The sequence below is a fragment of the Drosophila gunungcola genome, chromosome 3R, assembly GCF_025200985.1.
Source record: "Drosophila gunungcola strain Sukarami chromosome 3R, Dgunungcola_SK_2, whole genome shotgun sequence".
NCBI classification, from domain to species: Eukaryota; Metazoa; Arthropoda; class Insecta; order Diptera; family Drosophilidae; genus Drosophila; species Drosophila gunungcola.
Genome location: NC_069139.1, coordinates 7859955 through 7883179, shown reverse-complemented (window position 1 = coordinate 7883179; position 23225 = coordinate 7859955). Strand labels below are relative to the sequence as shown.

Genomic DNA, 23225 nt, shown 5'->3' with positions numbered 1-23225 from the left:
CTTGTACAATAGATTTTCAAATTAGTGGCCAGAAAAAGGGAATTCCTTTCAAGTAGATATGCGTCGCTAGTTAACCCGCATTTTAAAATCCAAATACAGAAGCATGCGGGCATCCATTAGCATGTACTTTAAGGACATCCGCAAAAGCAGGGTGACACGTGAACCGAGGTGCGGAAAGATTTTTAATGTCCTGCGGCGGCAGCAACACTTGCAGCGAATCGCGGAATAGCCAGCGGGCCATGCTCTTTAATGACGACCGGGAGTTAAGTAATTTTCCTTGTACTTTCCGGCGGCGGACACACGCCAGCGCCTTTGGCTTAATGCGCTTGTACCTGTTCAAGATCCTGTTTCTGATTCTGTTTCAGATACCCCGACAGCTGCAGCCCGCACATTGCTCCAGCTGTTGCTCCTTCGGCGGCTGCCAATGGCCTTCGGTGTCATTTGACTCGCAATTACCACCCACTGGAGCCAGCACCACCTCCTCGAAGCGCCACCTCTAAGTGGCCCACTCCCAGTCTCACTCCCACCGCCGCTTCTTCGTTTTCTACTTGAGCACAATGTAAATTTGATTATCGCTCGGGCAAATATTTGTCAGCCACTCACCAAGTGGGTGGAGTGGGATTCTTAGCCAGAGATGGAGGCGGCTGGATTGGCTGCCAGCTTTGTTGCTGACATATTTATCTAGACGTTTGCCATTGACATTTTTGTTCACTGCCAGCCGAGCATTTGCCCTATATCTACACAGAAAACAAATTCTGCATTTTTAATAATATAACTTTTATGTTACTACTTTTTTAAATGTGCTAAATTGTATTTCTTATATACCTTTTCTTATAATTTATTAATTACCATTATAAATTTAAAACTATGGAAAAGTTAACTATAACAGTAATAAAATAGAAAAAACTTTTAAAAAAAGTATTAAACTTAAAATTTAACTGTAAGAAAAAAACCTTTAAAATACGAGTTTAAATAGATTTTGATTGCAAAAGGACTAGCTCAAATCCTATAATAATATATAACCTTATATTATAAAACACAAAAAATTTATTTTTATACTGTATGAACAATATATTGTATATTTTATTTCTCAAAACTTATAACTTTTAATTTCCTGTGTAATAGAACCGACTTTTGTTTAGCTCGTCATGATTAATTAAAACTTGCTCCTTATTTTCGCATGTTGTTGTTTTTATTTGTATTTGTTGTTGTTTATCCTGTCGTTGTTGTATTGGTGTTTGTTTTGTTGTACCAAACTGTCCAGTGTGAACAAGTTGCTATTTTTACCACGCAGCTTTTCAACAAATTACGGCAAGGCCTCGCTTGTCAACTGGCGAGAAAGAGATGCAAGAAGTGGGCGGAAAATGGGGCAGATAAAGGCTGTGAAAAAATGGGCGGGCAAGGCATATCGTATCCCAAACAGGGGCGTGGCAACAAAGGTTGCGGGCAACGGATTTTGGACTCATTAGGCTCGCTCACTGCTGGTGTGAAAATTCAGCAAATATGTATACAAGAGTGTAGGATGTGTATTAATGTATGGGTGTGGGGGCGTATACTTGTGTGTATGTGTGTGTGAGTGGGCGTGTGTCTATGTGTAAACACAGGGCTTAATGAGAAAAGAACTTACTCTGCTGTTTGAGTTTGGTTCCTGTTCCTCTGTTTCCGCTTTTTCTGTCGCTTTTCGTATTCGGTGATGTCGGTGGGTTTTATTTTAGTTTACACAGGTGAGGTGTTCATGTACATTTGCATATATAGTATATATATGTGTGTAAGAGAGGTGTTTCTGTGTGCGTGTTTCAGGTGACAGACATGCAAACACAGTATTGTAATTTCTTTTCGATTTTTGCTCTCTCCTCACTGCGGTTTCAAATTAAAATCCAATTCATTTCCATTGCAAATAGCACAGCGAAAGATAATTTCAAAGATAAAACGTTTCTGGCTGAAAGAGCATTTACCTTTAAGCTTAAAATTATGGCGAGTTGAGAAAACAATAAAAGCTTACCGCCGGAAAAGCATTAAAAACAATGGTCAATCCATAAAGAAAATAACTGGCGATTTAAATTAATTACCTTGAACTCGACGTAAATCACAATTTTTTAATTGCCCCCAATAAAAAAAACAAAATAAAACTGAGCTTATTTTTGGGTAGATGATTTTGTTTTAATAGAAATTACGAAACAATCGAAGCATGGCTTATGGTGAAAATCTAACAGAAAGCTTAAAATCATAAAATAATTAGGATTATAACACAGTTCAAAGAATTAATTATGCAGGATTTTCTGTGTTAAAATCAAATTGATCACATTGAAATAGAATAAAATAGTAAATGTAAAGCTTTGGCAAGCAAAGTATCAAACAAACAAAAAAAACTAATAAAAGGAAACGTGTCTTTGTATATTTTAGAATTATTTTCACGGTATGATCATCACACTTGGGCATATTTTAAAGTTATATTAATATTAAACTTCTAAAAGTTTTTCTGGCTTTCCCACAAAAGAAAAGTAATAAATTATGCAGGAAGTATATATTTTTTGGACTCGTTTTCATTTTATTTACAAACTCATATAGATCATGTTTAAAAGCGGGGCGTAAGAGGAAATAACGAGCAGCATCAACATTGCTAATTACTTTCTCATTATGCAGGCTATTTAGCTTTAATTACACTAAGCTCCTAGCAACGTCACACACACACACACACTGAAAGAAAGACAGGATATTCCCAAACACACACTTTCAAATTCAGGGACACATGGAGAGCTCTTCTAAACTAGCAAAAAAGCGCTCAAATGCTCAAATTCGCCAGGCAAAGTGGCAACAGCATTTGAGCCTTTCACTTTTCACCTGCCTCGGCTTACGGCCCTCGGCTTTAGCCGCTGGCAATTCCAATTTACAGCGCAAAATGTGCAGAATTTTCCATTTGAATTTTCGGGCAGGGAAATCCGGGGGGAAATGCTGGCCGTGTGGCTCGAAAGGAAAGCGCTCTTGTACGCCAAATTGCCGGCTCTTGGCTGCGGAATATAAGGAATAAGCCTGCAACACTGGGCGCGAAAAGTATGCAGCCGTAATGAGGCGAGCTGGTTGAAACTAGTGTATTCTTTACGATCAATTTTCAGGCTTTCAATCCGGTTTCAGTTCGCCGTGGCACGGTTAATTATATCAATTTAACAAAGAACTCTGGCAGAGAGATTTTCCACACAAAACTGGCTGCGGCGAACTCTTTAAACTTCAATACACAAGGAATAATAACTTAAACAAATATTGTTTTAAAATGTCCTTTATTTCCTCAATTATTTTTTAAGCTGTTAAGTACTTGGCCGAATTTGATTTATGGAATAACAACTTTAAAAAATTGTAGTCTCATAAAATAAATATAAATTATATGCTTAAAAATGTGATAAAAGTGTAATACTCACCAAAAAGCTTTAAAAACGTTACAATTACTCTTACAATAGCTAAGTCTGAGGTTATTTGAGTAATTTGAATTTTTACAAAAAATAATTGAACAAGCAACCTTATTCATGTAATTTTAAAATAATAGGTATGTAAATTTTGAGCTGCTGACCAATTTTGTTTACTTTTTCGCGGTGCATGTGTAAGTTGCTCCCTTGGTTTATTTGCATTTTAATATGCCTTGTATTTTATGGGGCTTTTATATTGTTGAAGGTATTTATAATATATATTTTACCCCTTAAGCCGCATTTGTGTAATGAAACGGAATGGATTACCGCTGGCCGCCGACTGCCGGTTGCCCCCGCAACCCACCAATCCTCAATCCGCAATCCTTGGGCCTTTTGACCCGTGAACCACCCACATATCGCCAAAAAAACCCACATGAAACCCTTAACCCTCTGCCATCCTTACGCCCATCCGAAGTTTAACGAAATTGAAAGACATTTGCCTGACAGTTGCCATCAGCTTGGCTTCCATTTGATGTCAGCATTATTGACTGATCCTGGGGGCCCAATGGCAGAGGCTGGGCTTCTGTTCCGTCTGGATCTCGCATATACATATGTTTACCCAAGGCCGAAACACTTCAAGATGCCTAGTTAAAGTTAAGTGTTCGTAGGAGCAGGCTGAAACGGGGCGTGGCCCTGCTCAATCATATTTCACATTCGCCACTTGTCAGCTTTTATCTCGTTTTCGTCATCCCAAGAAGTGCCCATCTTATTTCAGAGTCCCCCGCCTGCTGCCGCTTGTCATAATTTCATTATTTGCTGCGTTCAGGCATAAAAAAGGGATATTGTCTGGCAGCCTGATGTGCGCAAGTGTATGTGAGTGTATGTGCGTGTGTGTATGTGTGTGTGGTCGGGTTGTCATGAGCACGGTGATGCTCGCTTGTCCTTTACGTCGATGTCTGCACACGCATTTATTTCTCAGCTTCTGTGGCAGTTGGCGGCCATCGCAGAATGACGGCGAATGTCTATACAAACAGCAGACAGGACGACAGACAGACAGATAGATGGGCAGCCAAACGCAGATACGCATCCACACGGTTAGAAAAATGTTATACATAAAGCTGTGAAATTCAAATTTTATTTTTAAATCCATCCTTGTCAGAAATCTAATGATATCTTCAATTTAAAATTAAGTGTACAATTCTTTTTTAAAATTATCATTTTTATTTGCATTTTTAAGAATACTTGTTAGGATTTAAAATGTAAAAAAGAATATACATTAAAATAAAACATAACATTAAAGTGAATAACATTTTTTAAATAGAGGAGACCCATCAGAATAACTGGAGAATTTTATTTTTATTGAAAAACCCCAAATAAGAAGGGAATGTGTTTTTCTTTTCGAGTGCACACATGATTGTCTGGCCTTTTTCACTCAGTTGACTGACTGACGCGTTTGCCACGTGCCTCAAGTTATGAGACTCGACGGCCAGGGAGTTGCAAGCCAGTGTCCACTGCCCGACCGAAACTTCAATTTTAATTGGATAATTACTCATCCAATCCAGGATTTAATCCCGCCTGAAATTGATGCACCGCACCGGGGTGGTTATTGTGGGAAATTGGGGGAGGTTAACCGCGGGTAGCCTCATTCAATGCTCCCTTTGAACCTGCAAGGTCTGCGGCTCAAGAGGCTGACTGGCATTTTCCCCCCTTTTCCAGTTTCCCTCGGAACACTGCATCGCTATGGTTTCCAAATAGATACACTTCAAAGTGCAGGCCATAAGAGATTGCAACTTGTTGGTGGTGGCACACGCACAAAACCGCTTCCACAGACCATTTACCAAATGCCCGAGATGTACGGAATGTGCTGAAATTGAAAGCCAAATACGGCAAAGTAGTTGCCAAAAGGGTTAACTGGCGACCGACTGCCAAATGGTTTTGCCATTCACCAGTCTCAGGCATTAAATGTTCTACAAATCGATGCAGTTGCATGCAAATGATCCTTCAATACGAGTAGTTTTTCGAGCATCGAAAGGGGAATATTATGGGGGAGACTCACCCACTCGCAGTGCTTTTCCAACTTTATGGTAGTTGAGTTCCTCAACCAAGCTCAGCCATGTTCCACAACATCAGAGAGTGTTTTTTTCAGACAATTGGCATGACAACGGGTCAAAAGGAGCTCACAAGATCCCAGGACAAACAATCAGACGCGGATAAGTGCTGTAATATTTGTACTGTCGAGTTACACAGAGGGAAATATTAAGTTGTTTACCAATAAGATATATATTTGTGATACTTTAAAATATTATAATAGTGTTTTACTGTTATTACTACTTACTTATTGTATTATTAAAATATTATAATAGTGTTTTACTATTATTACTACTTACTTATTGTATTCAGTACTTTAAACTTATTTTAAGGCATTGTTTTTGATTTCCAATTAAGTGTAGTTTGCTCTAAGCAATAAATGCACACTCCTTATTAAAAATACCATTAAATATACATAAATTTTTAATTACCTAAGCTGTCTTCTTGATTCGTATCTAAGCTATTAATTTAGTTTTTTACTACTTTTAAGGGACTATTTCGCAGTGCATTGTCCTGAAGGGACGGATGGCAAATGTTTCCGTTGAAGCTGCGAGCACCGAAGCATGAATTCAATATTTGCATCTTTCGTGCGCTCCGGCGAGTTTTCTGCGAGGATTTCAAAGGCACGGATACTTCGCCATGGCAACCTGCGAATCCCCGTCTAAGTCCCACTGTCTATGCGTCCCTTGATTAGAATCAACATTAATAAAATTAATTGTTGCCGCTTGGCTCGTCGTCGGGGGTTGCATTCAATTTGATTATTAGCTCAATCCAAAATAAACCGGAAACCGAGGGTGGTCCGACTACTTGTTTCGATTTTGTCGTTGGCTAATTTTCCTGTGGTCGAAGACCGAATCCCTTGGGCACTCGCTTGAATGGCACAAAATATATATAATTTATTTACAGCGCCCGTCTGTATGTCTTTCTGCCTGTCTGTCTGTCTGCCTGTCTGGATGAAAGTTTGAATGTCGCTCTGTTTGCTGCTTAATTGCCAACTTCTACTGCGAAAACGTTTTCGGGGAGTCGTCAGAAAAGCCCCGTCATAAATTTTGTGCAATTGTTTCCTGAGCTCGGGGCCGTTGCATCAGGAAATTAAACTGCGATTCGCCCTCTGTTTCTGACTGTCCGACTCATCTGCATGCGCCTGGCGAAATATGCAAAAATGCAACGCCTCCCACAATGACACTGGAAAAAAATGAGCAAAATAATTTTATTTAATGTAAAGATATCTATAAAAGTTTAAGTTTTGTAAGCACAGCAACTTTTTTAACTTTAAGTAAAGCTTAAAAACGTGTGTGATGTAAATGTTGTATTCAATTTGTGGTATTTGTCTTGTTTTTTTCTGTGCACCCATTCAAAGTCCTGAGGCTTCCAGGCCGCAGTCCAAAATCATAAATTACACATAAACTGACCCCAACAGCGAATGTCGTTTTTGGTATTATGCAAACATCCAGCTACAAAATTCGGGACTGAAATTAAATTTCTGAAGAGAGAGCGCACAAGACAATGAATCGATTATGTATAAAGACTCCGATGATCGTGAACAAAAGCAGCACTCACTCAATAATCGTAATCACCAAGGGGCAAGGGGTTCAAAAATGCATAAAACCGAGCAACGAAAACCGAAAACCGAGAACCAAACCCATTTGCTAAACAGCGCAAGTGGTGGCCTGGCCCCACTCGAAATGCAGTCGTCGTTGTGGCAACCAGTTGAGTTGCAACTGCCACTACCACTGCCACTGCCACTGCCACTGCCAATGCCATGGCTAATGGGTGGGTTTTTGGCTTTGGCATTGCCAATCGCTTGGCAGTAGAATCGTTTGGGTTTGCAGCATGATTTCTCAATTGATTGCAAGTGGCTGGCCAGAATCGGACCCGAAACTGGAGCCAAAGCTGGAGCTCGAGTTGCAGCCATGTCATGCCTAATGCTTATTACCAACACTCGGACGCTTGGCAATTTGTGCAGAGGCAAATGCAAATGCAAATGCAGATGCAGCTGCAGCTGGCAAAGCTGCTTACTTTTCGGTTCCTCGGGATCTTGGCCAACTGCCCAGTGGCAGTCGATTTGTTGTTCCTATAATTTTAATTGGAGCTCCGTTCGCAGAAGCAGCCAGGGCATTTTTGGCAATTTCCAAAACAAATATTACTCGAAGGGATCTGCTCTGGCATGCATGAAGTGACCAACCACCTCCGGTTGCTCTGGTTCAGGTGACCAGCTGGGCCACCAACCAAATAGTTTAGGCCATAAAATTGCTTTCAACACCGGCAACTGACACACAGCGCATGGGGATTTTATTATATGGGAGTACATGGGCGTACTTGGGGGCGGGGCAGTGAAGAGAGAGCCCAAACTGTGAGCACTGCTCCGTAAACATGTTATGTAATTAAAATGCCTTGCAGATATTTTGCCCAAACATTTTGCGGCTGCTTTTCGCTTTTGTGTGCCAAAAATATTCCTTTCCAAATAACTTGAGCTCCTCTTTTATGAGCGGCCACCGCCGCTCGCAGCCCGAACTTTCTCAATGGAATGCCCCAAATTCTGGCAAGCTTTCACCACTTTTACTTATTCTTGGTACATGCACTCGTACAGGCAGAAAAAAATGCAGTATCTATGCATTATATATTTATATTGCCTACTTCAACAAGAAGCTTACTTTCGAGTTCCGAATATTAACATAAATCCATTTCCAATCACCAACAACTCCAACGTGTAATTTATGTGTTAAAGAGCTGAATTTTAATTGCAGCAGAAATTTTAAAAGCTGAAACCGAGTTCAGAAAATCATTCAAATAAATCAAATTTCAATAAGTAATTTTCAAATTAAAGAACAGAATTTATATTACACGATTAAAGTTAATTGCAATTGAAATTAAAGAGTTCCATATTAGTTGTGACAGGAATATGAAAGAACAATTAGTTTGTATTTGATTTCATTGCAAAACCCTGTTAAAGTCTCATCGCCAATAGCACATATTAATATAACACAATTAGTTTAATAATACCAAGTGTATTATTACTTTACTTTTTTAATATAAATATTCTAGCTGGCTCTTATGTCTGCTTTAAGAACCTTTTTATTAAAAAAATTGTAGTTTTCAGTTTTCGGGTTGATTTTTTTTGCACATGTGCACCTGACACTAACATTTAATGTATTATTTATTTCTTGCAGACGTCACAAATCTCGACTACGTAAAGGTGAATGCCGAGGCGGGCAAAAACGTGACCATTCCGTGTCCGGGGGTCAACGAGCACTCGCTGGTGGACACGCTCGTGTGGAAAACGGCGTCCACGACAATCGCGCAGTTTGCCAATCGGATACCTCTGCTCCACAGTCCAAGGGTAAGTCACAAATGACTTTATGTACTGACAAAAATTACAAGCAAAGCGATAAACAAATGCTAGGAAAATAAACTTTTATCTGCATTAAAATAATTTATATTGCAAATAATAATCAATTTATGACTTATTTCTAAAATTGAATGAATGCTATAACTCAAATATTATAAATTCATTTTGCTTTCAAAAATATTTATTTTAATGTTTTTTTCGTTACATTAAATTTGGTTCGATAAATCAAGTCAAAACAAATTTTACAACAAACCACGTCTAGCTACAATTAAAATAAAATACTTGCATTACGAAAATCCAACGTAGTGTATAATCAATAATTTAAAAAATATTATTATTTTGTAATCTTCTTACTTATATAAATTTTGCTAATAAATTATTGTTTATTTGCACACCTTTTCTAATTAAATTTCTTTCAAAAATAAAATTTTTTATGTACAAGATGTGCAATTCAATTTATTTATTCAAGACTTAAGATTTATTCTCCTTCCTGCCGCTTTCCCGCAGAAATGGCCCTCCAGTGTCATATCAGAATTCATTTCGACACTTTAGCACTGCTCCCCGCGGACGGGTGAACACGCCTAATGTGTAGGGCCCTTCCTTGGCGCAAAAACGAAGCTGTTAAAATAATTGATGGCCGGTTGCCGGGCGGCTGTTTGAACTTTGCCCTCCGCCGTCGACGACGGCGATGAGTGCAAGAAAGTGCAGCGAAAGTCCCGACAACTAAGTGGCCATCAGCGGTGGACAGAGGGGAGGGTGCGGGGTCACCAAATGCAGTGCAGCCGGCGCGGCTAATATATTTTAAATGTTTGATAGTTGCACTAAAACAAAAGCGACATGGCGCAAAAAAATGTTCAAGTGGCTGCCAGATGGCAGAAAAAAGGATGAGCAAGAGGAACACGGCGGGCCGAAAGTGATTGCAATGGCCTTAAACGCACTCGGGGGGCCATTGAGGCGGCGCAAACAGAATGATGAAGTTGCCCCTTCGTTGGGAACAATATGATGGAGAATCCTGAGATGTCTGCACTCTGAGAAAAAATCACAGTCGGATATATAAGAGAGCAATCAAGATTAACTATTGTTTTCTTGTGTTTTTTTCTTGTTTTTATTTTAGGGAAGGACACTTTACAAATTATATAATTTTTAAATATTTTTAGAATCTTTATAAAACCCTTTTTAAAACACCGAGTAACATAATCAGCCATCAAGATTGCACGGCCTTAAATTGATAGCCTTTAGGTTTACAATTATTTTCAGACCACTTCCTTTGTTTCATTTTTTTTATGACTTTTTTTCAGTGCATAAATAAGATTGTAGTCTAGGTGCAGGAGAAGCTAGCCCGGCTATGTGTTAAACGGCAGACTGGGACACTTGAGCTGCAGCCAAAGTTGGTCCAAAACTGGCTTCGGCGCTCGGTTCGCATTTCTTGGCCCGAAGTTTCCTGCAAGTGCGGCGGCTGCTTCTTGGCCCGGCTATTATGTGTATTAAAAGTTTTTCACCTTGGCACAGTAGCTGCTTCATTTTATTACAGCTGACACATGAACCCTAGCATACACACACAAACACACACTGGCTCACACAGAGGACCCTGTTGAGCTATTAACTTTTGTTTTATGGCCGAGACTAGAAATGATTCATGTTTGCCCAGGCCAAGCGGACTAAGAAGATCCACTTGCCCAAAGGACTGGGGATTTGCCTCCGCAAGTTTCTATTACATTTCCCCTTTTTTTCTCCGGATTTTCTAGTCATGTAAGGCCATCAGGGCGGTGAATGTAATTTGAGTTTACTGGAAAATCGCATTCCACATGGTGAATTTCTGGCAAATGTTTTTTAGGCCCTGTCCAATAATGCCTGTCGACCAACAGTTCAGCAGAATGCAATCGGCTGTATAGAAACTAAGGCTGTAATTGGAGACCAAGCAGGCGGCGGCATGAGAAACGAAAATATATAACCGGGTCAGGCATGCGAGAATAAGCCAGATACTCTCTTGCAAGATGGATTGCTGGCCATGTGGATGAAATAATTAAGTTTTGCTATTCGAAACAAACATAAATTCACCCGAAATGCATTTGCTGTATCGCAGTAATCTGTGATGAAAATCCTTATTAAATTCCGACCAGTTATCCCAAAATGGCAGGTACTCCTGCAGTTGGATGGAACCTATTTTCGGCTTCATGCTTTGTTCAAATTTTCTGCAAATCAGGATAGAAAAACAAACAAATCTTGAAAGAATTCACTGTCAATGCAACTGGCTTTATGCTCATGTTCGCAAAGACACATAGTTCAATTATGGGCAAGAGAGCTGCATTTGTGGGCAAAACAAATTTGCCTGATACAGGAAAAACTTTACGGCTGGGTCGATGACAGAGTTGGTGTACTTTGTTTTTGTTGGGCGGACATACATATGTATATAGTATCTGTGTTGGTTTTCCACTTATTTAAAAGTTTTCCATGCCGAAAGTGGAAACTCATGTCGGTCGCCATGTGCGTTGTCAGGTCCTGAATATCTAGATTTTGAATATTTAGATCGGACAAACGGAGTTCTAATTAAGTTCCCCCTTCTCGTTGCAGATACAACTTTTATCGGACAATTTCGGCCTGCAGTTTTCGCCTTCCTTAGCGAGTGATACGTCGGAATATATATGCCTCGTTAACGATCGCCATATACCAGAGGCCATAGTAGATTTATTGGTCCAAGGTAAGTTTTTTACAAAACTAAAATAAAACAATCTTATGATTGATATTCAATTGTCCCAAAAATTCTTAGAATGTCACAGCATATTTGTAAAATTAAATCTTATTGTGGAATCGTTACGCTAATGTTTATTTTTAAAAATAATTTGTTTTTGGCGAGGGCTAGCTTGATACATATGTAATCAACACAGAATTTTCCATGATCTACTATAAAAAAAGATTTTTATTGTTTCTTGTAATGAAACCAAATCTTGTTTCATTCTTTTTAATTTATTTTCTTAAGGAAATACAATTGCTTGTATTTAAATTATCCCACGCGTTCATTCGCTCGCTGTCTTAATGAAACGCTTAACTACTTTAATGATTTTTCCGGTTTACTTGGCCATCATCCGGTGGCCCCAGATTTCATTTACCGATATGTCTTCGCTCCCTGACGTCCTCCCAGTTATTTTTCCTTCGATTCCACACTCTTGTTTTCATTGTTGTCGCCCTCGCTTTGACATGATTTCCATTTGCATTCCACTGATAGCTGGCATTTTTCTCGTTTCTTCCCTGCAGATGTGCCCGATCCGCCGGAGCGACCATTGTTGATAAGTTTCACATCACGCTCGGTGAATTTATCCTGGGCGCACTCGCAGCACCCGCGGAATGCGCCCGTCACGCATTTTATTATTGAAACGCGGTAAGTGTTGCCACGCGAAGATTAAAGTATAAGTAGAGGTGCCAAATATAGATCACAAAAAAAGCCAATTCTCAATAAGAAAAAACAAAATAAAGTTGTTAAATGAAAAGATTCAAAAGTTTTAAAGTCTTCATTAAAAAAAAAATGAAAATTTTCACGTAAATCGGAATAATATAGGATCGATTACATAAAAAATAATTAAAATATTACATCCTTATAATTATTTTAGCATAGTGTGAATGCTACTTTATAAGTTCTAAGCAAATAAAAAATATATTTATAAATAAAAACACTAGTTTAAAAAAACAGTCCAGAAAAATATTCAAATAGTGAATCTTTAAAGTAGATATTTAGAGCTAGCTAATTGGCCAGCACTTTTCCACCAGAGTGGGTTCTTTTAAGCTGATGAAGTACCCGTGGGTGGCGTGTTGGATGGATGAGTGGCTGAATGGATGGGTGGTCCAGTGGGTGGCGAAGGGCGCTGAAGAGCCATCTGTGGAGATGATGGACGCGCGGCCATGATTGACACATGCAAAAGCGCTTCGCCAAAGGATGTAAACAGCGGCTGACCCCATTGCGCTAATGAATTAGCGAGCAAAGCGAAACGTTGGATGCACACCATCGCCATAATGCGCCCATCAGCGTCATTGGGAAGATAAGCAGCTGGCCACGCCCAAACCTTCCACTTGGAACCGCCCACCTGATTTGCACGTCTGCAGACCAAACATATTCAAATTAATTCATGCATTTACTGGCTTAAATGCACAAAAGTTAATTTTACAAAACTTGTTGTTAAACCTTAAAGATAAGATTGTAAGACTTGACGATAAGACTTCTATTTGGCATCACGATGCTAGTATTGTGGCTGCCACTGTAAGTCTGGGACCGCAAATTCCGTTCTTTGGCCAGGCAGTACTTTAATTAATATGTAAAAGGATGACGACGACGACATGCATGACTACGGCGATACGCACTTCACTTGTGCTCCATTTAAATAGAAAAGAAAACACAGGCACGCGTATAAAGCCATCTGTGCGTCAGTGAGTGTGTATGAGGAGGTGGAGTGGGGGGATTCCCCGGTTAAGTCGAGCACATACACCCATGCACAACCTCATACGCCAGCCATTGTGCGGCACTGGCTATTTTCCGAATAACTTGAACTCAATGCGGGGCATGAAATAAAAAGCGAGCGCCGTCAACGCGGTACAAAGGCCAAGCGAAAATGTGGAAAAAATACCAAAAAGCGAAACTTTTTCAATAAATTTCCATCAACTGCAGTAGCACCAGGGGAAAGGGGCGGTGGCGACGAGGGCGGCGAGGGCGTGTCCTCGACAAGACACTGGGTTCCCGGCACAATCGATGACAGCCAACTGGAAAGCAGAGCCTGCGGTGCATTTATGCAAAATAAGAAATAACTGTACCCACACAAACACTGAAGGAAATGTGAGCACGAGCCGCCGCCTGCCAAGTCTACGTACACTTAAAAAAAATGTTGTTTTTATATTAAGTGAATTAAGAAATCAAATTTATAAATGTGTGGTCCTAGAGCTAAAAAAAATATATTATATGTAGAACTACACTCCAGTTTAAATTATATGTTTATTTGCATTCCTCAAAATAATTTTGATCAACTTAGCCTAAGTGCGAGTATGGATGGACCCAAATACTATGATATTTATGTTTTTAAAGGAGCAAACACCCGAACAATATTAAAGTAATTTAACCAAAGAAGGAGAAACTTATTCGTTTTGTAGTTCATCTCAGTGTGTGAGCAGCTCATACGCATTATAGCATACTTTTTTGGGCAACGCGTACACAAAATGAAGCTGCCCCAGCGCCATCTCATTCTGCAGTGAGGTGGAGCTGCAGACTGCATTTTATGCAAATTCCCATCGACATGGGAGTGAGTCGAGTTCTTGATGCTGTCGAGGACCCCTCCGCACCCCTCTGCCTTTATTCACAACGCCTGTTATTTACATTTTCGCTTGATTCGGTTTATTTGCGCATATGGATAAGGGGGTGGTGTGGACGAGGCTTCAATATGCACATGAGCTCCCATCGAAATTGAAAGACGCCAACGTCGATGAGATAATGATGATGATGATCATGATGATGGGGACATCCTCACGCTGGATTTGCCGGCTCGCCCCGATGCAATTGAAATGGGCTGAGTTGCCCTGCCAAGCGTTAAGTCTATCTATCCATAAATTGCTGCCCCTCAACTGTTGCACAGCCAGCAGGCAGGATAATGTCATCAGTTGGCGGATGTGTGTGCACAAGCTCGTGCATACTCGTATGCATTGATGTTTTGTATTTGGCATATTTCACTGGCATAACTTTCGGTCAACCGAAAACTGGGCCAAACTCTGTGGCTTACCACTCCACAGCCACAGCAATCTCCACATGTTTATCAACTGCTGTGGATAGTGATTCTCAATTCCATTCACCAAAACCCAAATAGTCGCTGAAAAATTGTCCATATCATTATGCGATGCCCGCTGGTGATTCAGATATTTCTTTTGGCCCCGCCACTCACTCGACTGCATTTTCCGTCACTTGATTTTGACATGTTTATTCCGTTTCTTTTTGCAGCACACCGAATAAAATTAATTAAATCTTGCGCTTACGAAAACATTTTCATTTTCTGGTTATTTGTTGTTTACTTTTCACATTTTGTAATATACGTTTGAAGTCATAATAAACTACGAAAAGTTTATAAAAACACTTAGAATTGAAAGAAGTGAAAAATACATTGCTTAAAGTAATATACAGTGCGGTTTGCAACAAGCTTTTATTAAAAGTGCTCATTAACTTTCTGGTGACTTTAAATTTCAAAAAAAATACTAATAAGAAAAATATAATGTAAATTGCCAATAAAAACAATGGTTCGAAAGCTCTAGTTATTTGTTAAACTCTCCTAAATTTAAAATACCACCTTTGCAGTATCCCAATAAAAATTGAAACATATCTACCATTTGTTTGTATATATATTTGTTTATAAACATAAATTGTATGAGTTTTTTACCATGTTCCTGACTTATCTGCCGAAAGCTTGGCCACTATTTGTCCATTATCTTAAAGGACTCGTGCCGCAAGTAAATTGTCCTGTTTCAACAACTCGTGCATGAACCTTGGCCCATAGCCATCGGACATATAGAAACGATAGCCATGTAAAGCAAACACAAACTCTCCCAGATGCATAAATAACTCATATTCATTTGCTTAATATGGAAAAAAGTGAGCAAACATTTTTAAGGCAGCTTACCAATGGGGAAAACCAACGACAGTGCAATAACAGCAAAAAGCATCCAATACATGTCCGTGGAAAGGCCGCAAATTTATTTGCCATTGTGGTTACTTTGCCCACGCCGGCGGAGAATCTCTCTTCCTCTCGGATTTTTTCGGACCACGGTTTCAGGGTATCAGGTCCGGGGCCAAAACATTTTTCATATGTTTTTCAATTGGGCCAGATGAAGGGCGGGCGCTCGCTGCCATGCTTCATAAAGTCGCCAAACAATTTTTTACCACCACATGCAACGTGTCCGGAGGCCCGATGTCCCGATGCCGCCGATACTGCAATATATATATATATGTATATATCCACTATATGTACTCACTAAATGCCCATTGCCAGAGCAAACAGATGGGCCCCACTCAACGCGGAAGCTGCTCTCACGCATTTATTAATTTTAATCATTTTTTTGACACAATTTTCGATGGCCGTTTTTTTGGGGTCCTTTTATTGGTTGTGTCGCCATTCATAAAATGTTGAACATTTTTCATCGGCTCATATTTAAACAATTTTTAATCACACCATAAAAGCCGCAATGAATCGGTAAGCCCCATTAAAATCAAACTTTAGATGGGACGGCCGAACGCGAAATTTATGCAGGACCTCCCAAAACAGAATGTGCCAAAAAATATGCTAAAATTATGTGAGTTTAAACCAAAATTTAGTACACTTTGAAATGTGCCATGAAAAATGTTCATTGTGAGAGCGGCTGCGAGTAATTTATATGCGCACCAACAACAATATCGGCGGAATACAAATATTCCCTTTTTCGTAACGTAGGTGGGTGTGTATGTATGTGTATTTTTGTACGGCAGAATGTCGCATAAATATTTTAGTGCCTATGCGCGGCACACATTTCACGAACGGATCCCAAAAGGACCCAGCCACCCGCAAGTGTCATGCAAATCCGCATCCGTTTTATATAAATTTTCATAATGCATTTTATGCCCCATGGTTTATGTATATTGGAACCGATCTGTCCCATTTTCCCATCGCCAGCAGATTGCAGACGTAAAATATAGATTTTTGAGTTTATTTATACGGACGTGCTTGTGTGGCGGCAATTGAGCTGGTAATTGCAATATAAATGCACAATAATGAAATGATTCATTCAAATAATTTGGCCGAATCAAAATGTTTTGTTTGCACGCGTTCTGTTTGCTCGATTAATTGTTCATTGAATTTTCCCTCTGAATGAGTCATCAACATACACTTAAAATTTATGAGGTCAATAATACTTTAAAGCTTAAGATTAATATAAAGTATAAAGTTGTAGTAATTATATCTGAAATAAAGTTTACACAGTCCTGTAAATATTAAAAATATTCTAGTAAATATATAATATATTAATAATAGTGTAAATACATATAAAGTCCATTCATCAAGATTTCTTATTTGGCTATTACATTATCCTTTTCAGGGAGGGCGAGGACGGCATTTGGGAGCAGCTGGCCAGGATCTACACCAAAACCAATGCGACGTCATACCAGGTGACTGGGCTGACGCCCTTCACCGTCTACAGCTTTCGTCTCCTGGCGGTGAACAAGCTGGGAATCAGTCCACCGTCCAAGGAGTCCTACTACATAGTCACGCTGCGTGAGGGTGAGTCAATTTCCAACGTCCTTTGTGCTTACACACTTTATTGGCGGCCCGATCATAAACTATTCGCGTAGGCGGTTCACATAACATAACGTAACATATAGCCCAGGGTAAAGTTACGCGACACACGACATAACAATTTTTACAATCGCATTAATTTTTCATTTCAATTCCAACGACTTGGCCTGACTTTTAAGTGCCGTCAATGAAAAGTTGTCACAGGCTCGCCTGCTTTTTTCCCCCACACCTAGTTTTTCCCGCAACTGGCAGCAATTACGGCCCCATAAAACCGAAGTCTCCTCACGTTGTATACGTTTAATTATTTTTACGCTGACGGTAGGCCATCCCAAGCCCGGTTACGCCAAGCCTGTCGTCATTTTATGGAGCTCCTCCGGTCCTCCACCTGGGCAACTCCTCCCGCATCGCATCCTCCTGCTGGCAATGACATTAAATGCGTCCGTTCGCAACCCAAAGAAAACTACAACTGCGGTCACAAAAATAGTTAAGCGTTTGTTGGATTAATTATCTCATGAAGATATGATGCAATCTTTGTTAACTTAAGAAGCGCTTAAAAGTCAATCAAATATTTTTAATTAAATGTTATTTAAGGTCATCTGATTAGAAAATTAGTTAGAATTGATAACATAACATACTAGACCCGTCAACACATTAAATAACGTAACTATAGTGTCATGGCAAAACTATAAAATATAAGAAATTTAAAAAAAATATGATAAAATTTTATTTCAGCTTAGTTTTCTCAATTATTTTCTTTTAAAATGATATATTTCATTCTCGAAAATCCATATTTGGCCACAACCATTTTTTTGATCGCAATTGTCTAAGTGTGCATGCCATAAACACTCACATTTTAGAGAACGCTTTCATTCCATTAACATGCGATGACAAAGCCGAGAACTTTACCTCCAGAAAGTTAAAGGAACTGTAATCAAACTATGGGTACAGCTTTCTGTTGTGTTCAGCTGGATGCACTAATTTTGTACCGAATGCCTCAGCAGTCCGTGTCATTTGGCTGACATTTCACCTGCTGCTGCTGATTCTGCTGCTGCCCCAGACAATGATTAATCGTACGACGGTGCGTGTTCCAAATATAGTATATGCCCCCCACATATGTATAAATGGACTCCAAAAAGTTACAAAACTTTCCGTAGGCTTTAAGAGCGCGAGACACATTAATCAAAGGCAAAGTAGCAGTAGCTGCGGCAACAGCGACAAGCTATTAGCAACACATTTGTCTTACGAACATTGGAAATGACTTTGCCGCTACACGGAAGAAAATATCCCCAGTGCTTACAATACCTACAATTTGTAGGTATCAAATCACTAATTTTACTGACTTAAATATAATGGAATTTATAGATATAATTAAATTGGGAAAAGCAAAGCCTTTTATTTTTTGAAAACTAGTTATATGCTTTATAAAATTCAATGGATATTCTGTAGGTGTAGGTGATTTTCCCATGATTTTCCTCACTGCTGGGTGGTCGGTTGGGTGTGAAATTCCATTTGTGCCGAACGCACAATGGAATGCGACCCCTGCCGAAGCTGCAACACATGCGGTTACAAATTAGTCAATAGTGTGTTGCTATGTACTCGGCTCCTGAGCTCATTAAGGTCCTTTTGGACCTCCTGGAGAGCTATATATGTAAACGGGTGTTTGCCAATGCTGCGGTCGCCGGCCGAGTTGCCAATTTGTATAAATTAAGATTGCGACATGCATAAATTAACCAACGACACACACACCGTCACTTTCGGCTATGAAACGGATGCTGGGCGGATCTTTTAAATCTAAGCAGCTGAAAAGCGAAAAGTTTTCAATTTGCTGAGCAAACTTTGGACGCGGCATCAATGTCAAGTCGAAAGACACAAAATATCTTTTAATTTATTTATAAATTCATTGAGGTATGCGAAGTACTTCGCCCTCCTTTCGGGGCTGGCAAACTGCCAGATCATCCTTAGCGGGGCACACCTGCTACACTGAGAAAAAGACTTGTGAAAGCCACTTCAAAACTTAAATAATACTCTTAAAACAAAATTTTTAACCAATAGCATACATTTTTCAGTAAACTTATCTTAGTTAACGTCATCTAGTTTTGAAACAAATAAAAAGAAGCAAAAAATAGGTCTATATATCAAAAGATTCCTTTAACGTTATATTTCTTAAATAAGCAACTTGTTCCTTGAGTGTATCTGCGCGACACACGCATCATTTAACCTGCGAGTAATTCCCATAGACAAGGCCAAAAAGGGGATGGTTGCGAATAGGAAAGACGTCCAAATACGTAGGCGCTGAGACCCCGAAGCCCAGTCCAAAAGCCGAAAAACAGGCCGTGGCACTCGCAACTTATGTTGCGTGACAGTGACAACTTGACAATGCCACAGACAACGTTCCGCTTTACATGACAGGTCAGAGTTTTTGGGTGAAACTTTTGCGCGGCGTTTTTAATTTCGAATTTTTGAGTTTCCCCACCGGAACTTTTGTGCGCTGGCCAAAGTTTTCTGGCCTAGATCGCTCATTCCTTAACCGACTTAATCTCTTGCAGCTCCCACAGGCAAGCCCATTCCGACAACGGCCCACAACACGTCCTCCACCTCGGTCTACATCTCGTGGAAGGCCCCTCCGCCGGATACCATATTGGGCGAGTTCCTCGGCTACCGCATCACATATCGGCCACGCGATCGGGACCCCAACGATACCAAGGAAATCTATATACGCGACAACACCGTGGAGGTGAGTAACGCTTCTATTCGTAGTCATATTTAGTTGTTCAGGCCAAAGATAATTGAATTTCACGATTTCTGACACTTCGCCATGTTGCAAACACATGACTCAAGTTGTAGTGCAGTGCAAAAAAATTATATACAATTTAAAAACAATTTTGGAGGATAAAGTTAATTTCAAAAAATAATATAAACACTTGACTTTTAGATATGCGTGTTAAGTTTAATCGCTTCTAAATTGTTATACAGCCAAAAACATGTTATATACGTTTTAAAGAATATGTATTTATTTTTTTTAGGTTTTTTAATTACAAGGCTGTATTATTGCGACACACTTATTATAACGCATTTGTTATTTGCCTTCGAAAAAGCACTAAAGCCTTATGTGTACAATAATTTTCAATAACTGTATTTTCACAGAAAAAGAAATCTTTAGAATTATGTTTTTTTTTAAAGCCAACGAATTTTTTTGCAGTGCCGCAATAGAGGGCAACATTCCGTGTTCCGCTTGCAGCGTCATTCAATTTCGCTTTGGTTAAGGTTCGTGTCTGGATGCCTTGCCACGTGCATATCATTTTCCTTGCCACAAAAACTCGAGGATTTCCATTTCGATACCGAATGCCAAAGTGTCGGCTTAAAGTTGGTCTAAAAATGTGTGTGTTTCCACACTGTCATTCGCAGGCTTAAAGCCACATCAGCGGCGTATTAAAAAGTAATTTACACCTGGCAACAAGCAAAACATTTCCCACACATCTTGATGGGGGGTTACAAGTGTTTTTCGTTGGCCACCTGTCAAGGTGTTACCATATCTCGTTTGGGGACCCCGCTATCAGTGGCAATTTGTTAACGATTAGTCCTCAGCTGGGGCCAGTTTTGCTACTCTTGTCTAGGCCAAAACAGTGGGTGTGTTTTTCCATCTCCACGGGTCTCTTTTGTGTGCGGATAGTTGGACACGCAAGTTGGCTAATGAAGTAAGCAGGTGGGGGAATGTTGGAAAATGGGGCGAGCCCAGAACAAATAACTAGGGAATACCTTTCAATAAAACAGAAGTTTGGCTAAAAGCAAACCGAACGCTTAATAAAAAAGTTTTATAAATTATACAGTAGCTATCAGACCATTTGTTGAGACCTTTTTTGGTCATTGTTGATTTGCTTTAACTTAAGACAGCTTTTGTTGATATTTCTGCTCAATTTTATATACATATATATTTGTATTATTATTTATACATTTTATATATATATATATATATATATATATATATATATATATATATATATATATATATATATATATCCATTAAAAAAATACAATTACCAATTTTCCAAAGTTATTAGGAACAATTTCACTTAAAATAAAATGTTCTGGAAAAATTGTTAAAAGCATACTGTATGTGCTTAGCTTCTGTCGACCTGATTTTGAATAGATTTCAGTCGACCGCCGGGAATTAGTAGAACCGCTGACCATCACGGCGCTCTTTGAGCCAAATACTGAAGCCGAGCGAAGGGACCTGCATATGCAAAAATTATTAGCGATAATGCTCACGTACGACTATGTCACTCGGCGCGGCGGAGTATTCAAAACAAAAAGTAAAAAATAGAAATGGGCCACTGGAGGTGGGATCCAAAATTGGAGGACGCTTGATTGCCACGAGCGTGGCACGCTTTTGTGCTCGAGTGCATATTTTGTCCTTATCTAGACGCAGCTACCCGTCTCTGTCTCTGTCTCCATGTCCTCTTTTTTTCTCTCTTTTGCATGTCGCTGGCATGTTGAAATATTATCCTTGCAGGCAGAAACGTGCGACTTTAGTTACTTCTTTTTTTGGCAAGACAAGGGCACAGAGAAAAAATTTCTATATTTACAGTAGGGACTAAACATTTTGAATTAATAAAAAATACTTATTAACAAAACTAAAATTCTAGGTCTCTAGTCAGAAGTAATAATTTGGATTTAATCAATAATATTCTATGCACATTTTGAGTTTTAAGTCCATGTTTGGGCACACCTTCATAACCTAACCTATTAACCTAAAACAACATAAAAAAATGTATTCAGTAAACAATCACTGCAAAGAAAAAATGTAGCCCCTCGATAAAAATATATCTAAAACCTATATTAAACTTATACAAAGCAACAAATGATTATTAGGAATAAAATCTATAAGTTCATGACTTACAAAGGTCTTCTTATCCATTTTAAGTCAACACCCTCCGTTTTGATTCGCCCTTTTCTCAATGTGTAGGTGTTTTTTGTGCTCAAGTCACTTTGGCGGACTCCAGGACATGGCTTTCTGTTATTCCCATATCGCAGCATCAGCGTTCAGGAGCCTGCGGCTTTTGCCGACCCGCCACGCCCTTTTTGGGCCAACGCCTTTCTTGGCCAGCGGCATTCACATTGAGCTGTCACGTGTGAGGTGGAAAAGCGGGGGCGGTGGATTTTTTAGCTTCGCCTGCACGGCTAAATTTACCAATTTTCTAATTAAAATTTCTGCGCCGTAAAGCATAAATTTCGCAACTTTTACGCAGATAAAAGCCAGCAAGTCGAGTCACACGAAACCTCAAAGGAAGTTGGTTCCACAAAAAAAATGGAAGCGAAAAGGGTAGTCCGATACTGATATTGTTGAAGAACCAGTAAAAAATACAGTGTAGATAAACCAGCTAAGTGAGAAAAGTTGTCGAGTTTTTTTTAAAGGCATCGGCATTTGTTTGACAGTCGAAATGTACATCGGCTTGTAGCTCCATCCATTTTTTCGCTACCGGCTAGATCCAATTGAGCCATCAACTGCTGGCACTAATTAACGCAGCAAGGAGCGGAAATATTTAGATGCTTATCCCCCTGCTTCACACTTTACAAAGTTATGCAATATGGCTGGAAGTTGGGGCAACTTTATCAATTACATTAAATCAATTACGTAGCCCTCCCTAGGGCAGTACCAACTTTCAGCTGACCATAAAAATAAAAGCAGTTGTAAATTTTCGGCCTCATTTACTGGCGACTAAATAAAATGGAATTATATGACCGCCCACCATATAGAAACACTAAATTCAAGCGCTTAGTCTTGTCTATGTAGTTATAAATACAGCAGCGGTTAAGAAATAGTAGGGACTTAACGAAAAATACTTATTTAATTAGAATCTCAATTCATTTTAAAACAAAAACCAAATGTTTTAATAAATATTTCTGTGTAGCAATCCCATTAAATCTTTTTATATCTTGAAGACTCCGAAAATTTGGTCACTAAAATATTATTAAACGACTTTGTAACTACTCAGAGGCTATATTATTTTGACCGCATCTGTAAAAGGATGCCGGGCGAAAAAGATATCACGCTTCTGGTGGAAATAACTGCGATTGTGGCTGGCGCCGTCTGAAAAGCCCAAAGCA

The 23225-nt window shown here is 39.4% G+C and overlaps 1 protein-coding gene across 3 annotated transcripts in view; it reads left to right on the top strand.

Moving 5' to 3' along the window:
- LOC128252486 (tyrosine-protein phosphatase 99A) overlaps positions 1-23225 on the top strand; it is a 116096-nt gene that overhangs the window by 30604 nt on the left and 62267 nt on the right. For all 3 annotated transcript variants that reach the window (XM_052980246.1, XM_052980244.1, XM_052980243.1), the window contains exons 3-7: positions 8657-8826; positions 11407-11533; positions 12088-12211; positions 16924-17105; positions 19667-19854. In XM_052980246.1, the coding sequence (XP_052836206.1) occupies positions 8657-8826; positions 11407-11533; positions 12088-12211; positions 16924-17105; positions 19667-19854 (791 nt within the window). The remainder of the gene's footprint in view (positions 1-8656; positions 8827-11406; positions 11534-12087; positions 12212-16923; positions 17106-19666; positions 19855-23225) is intronic.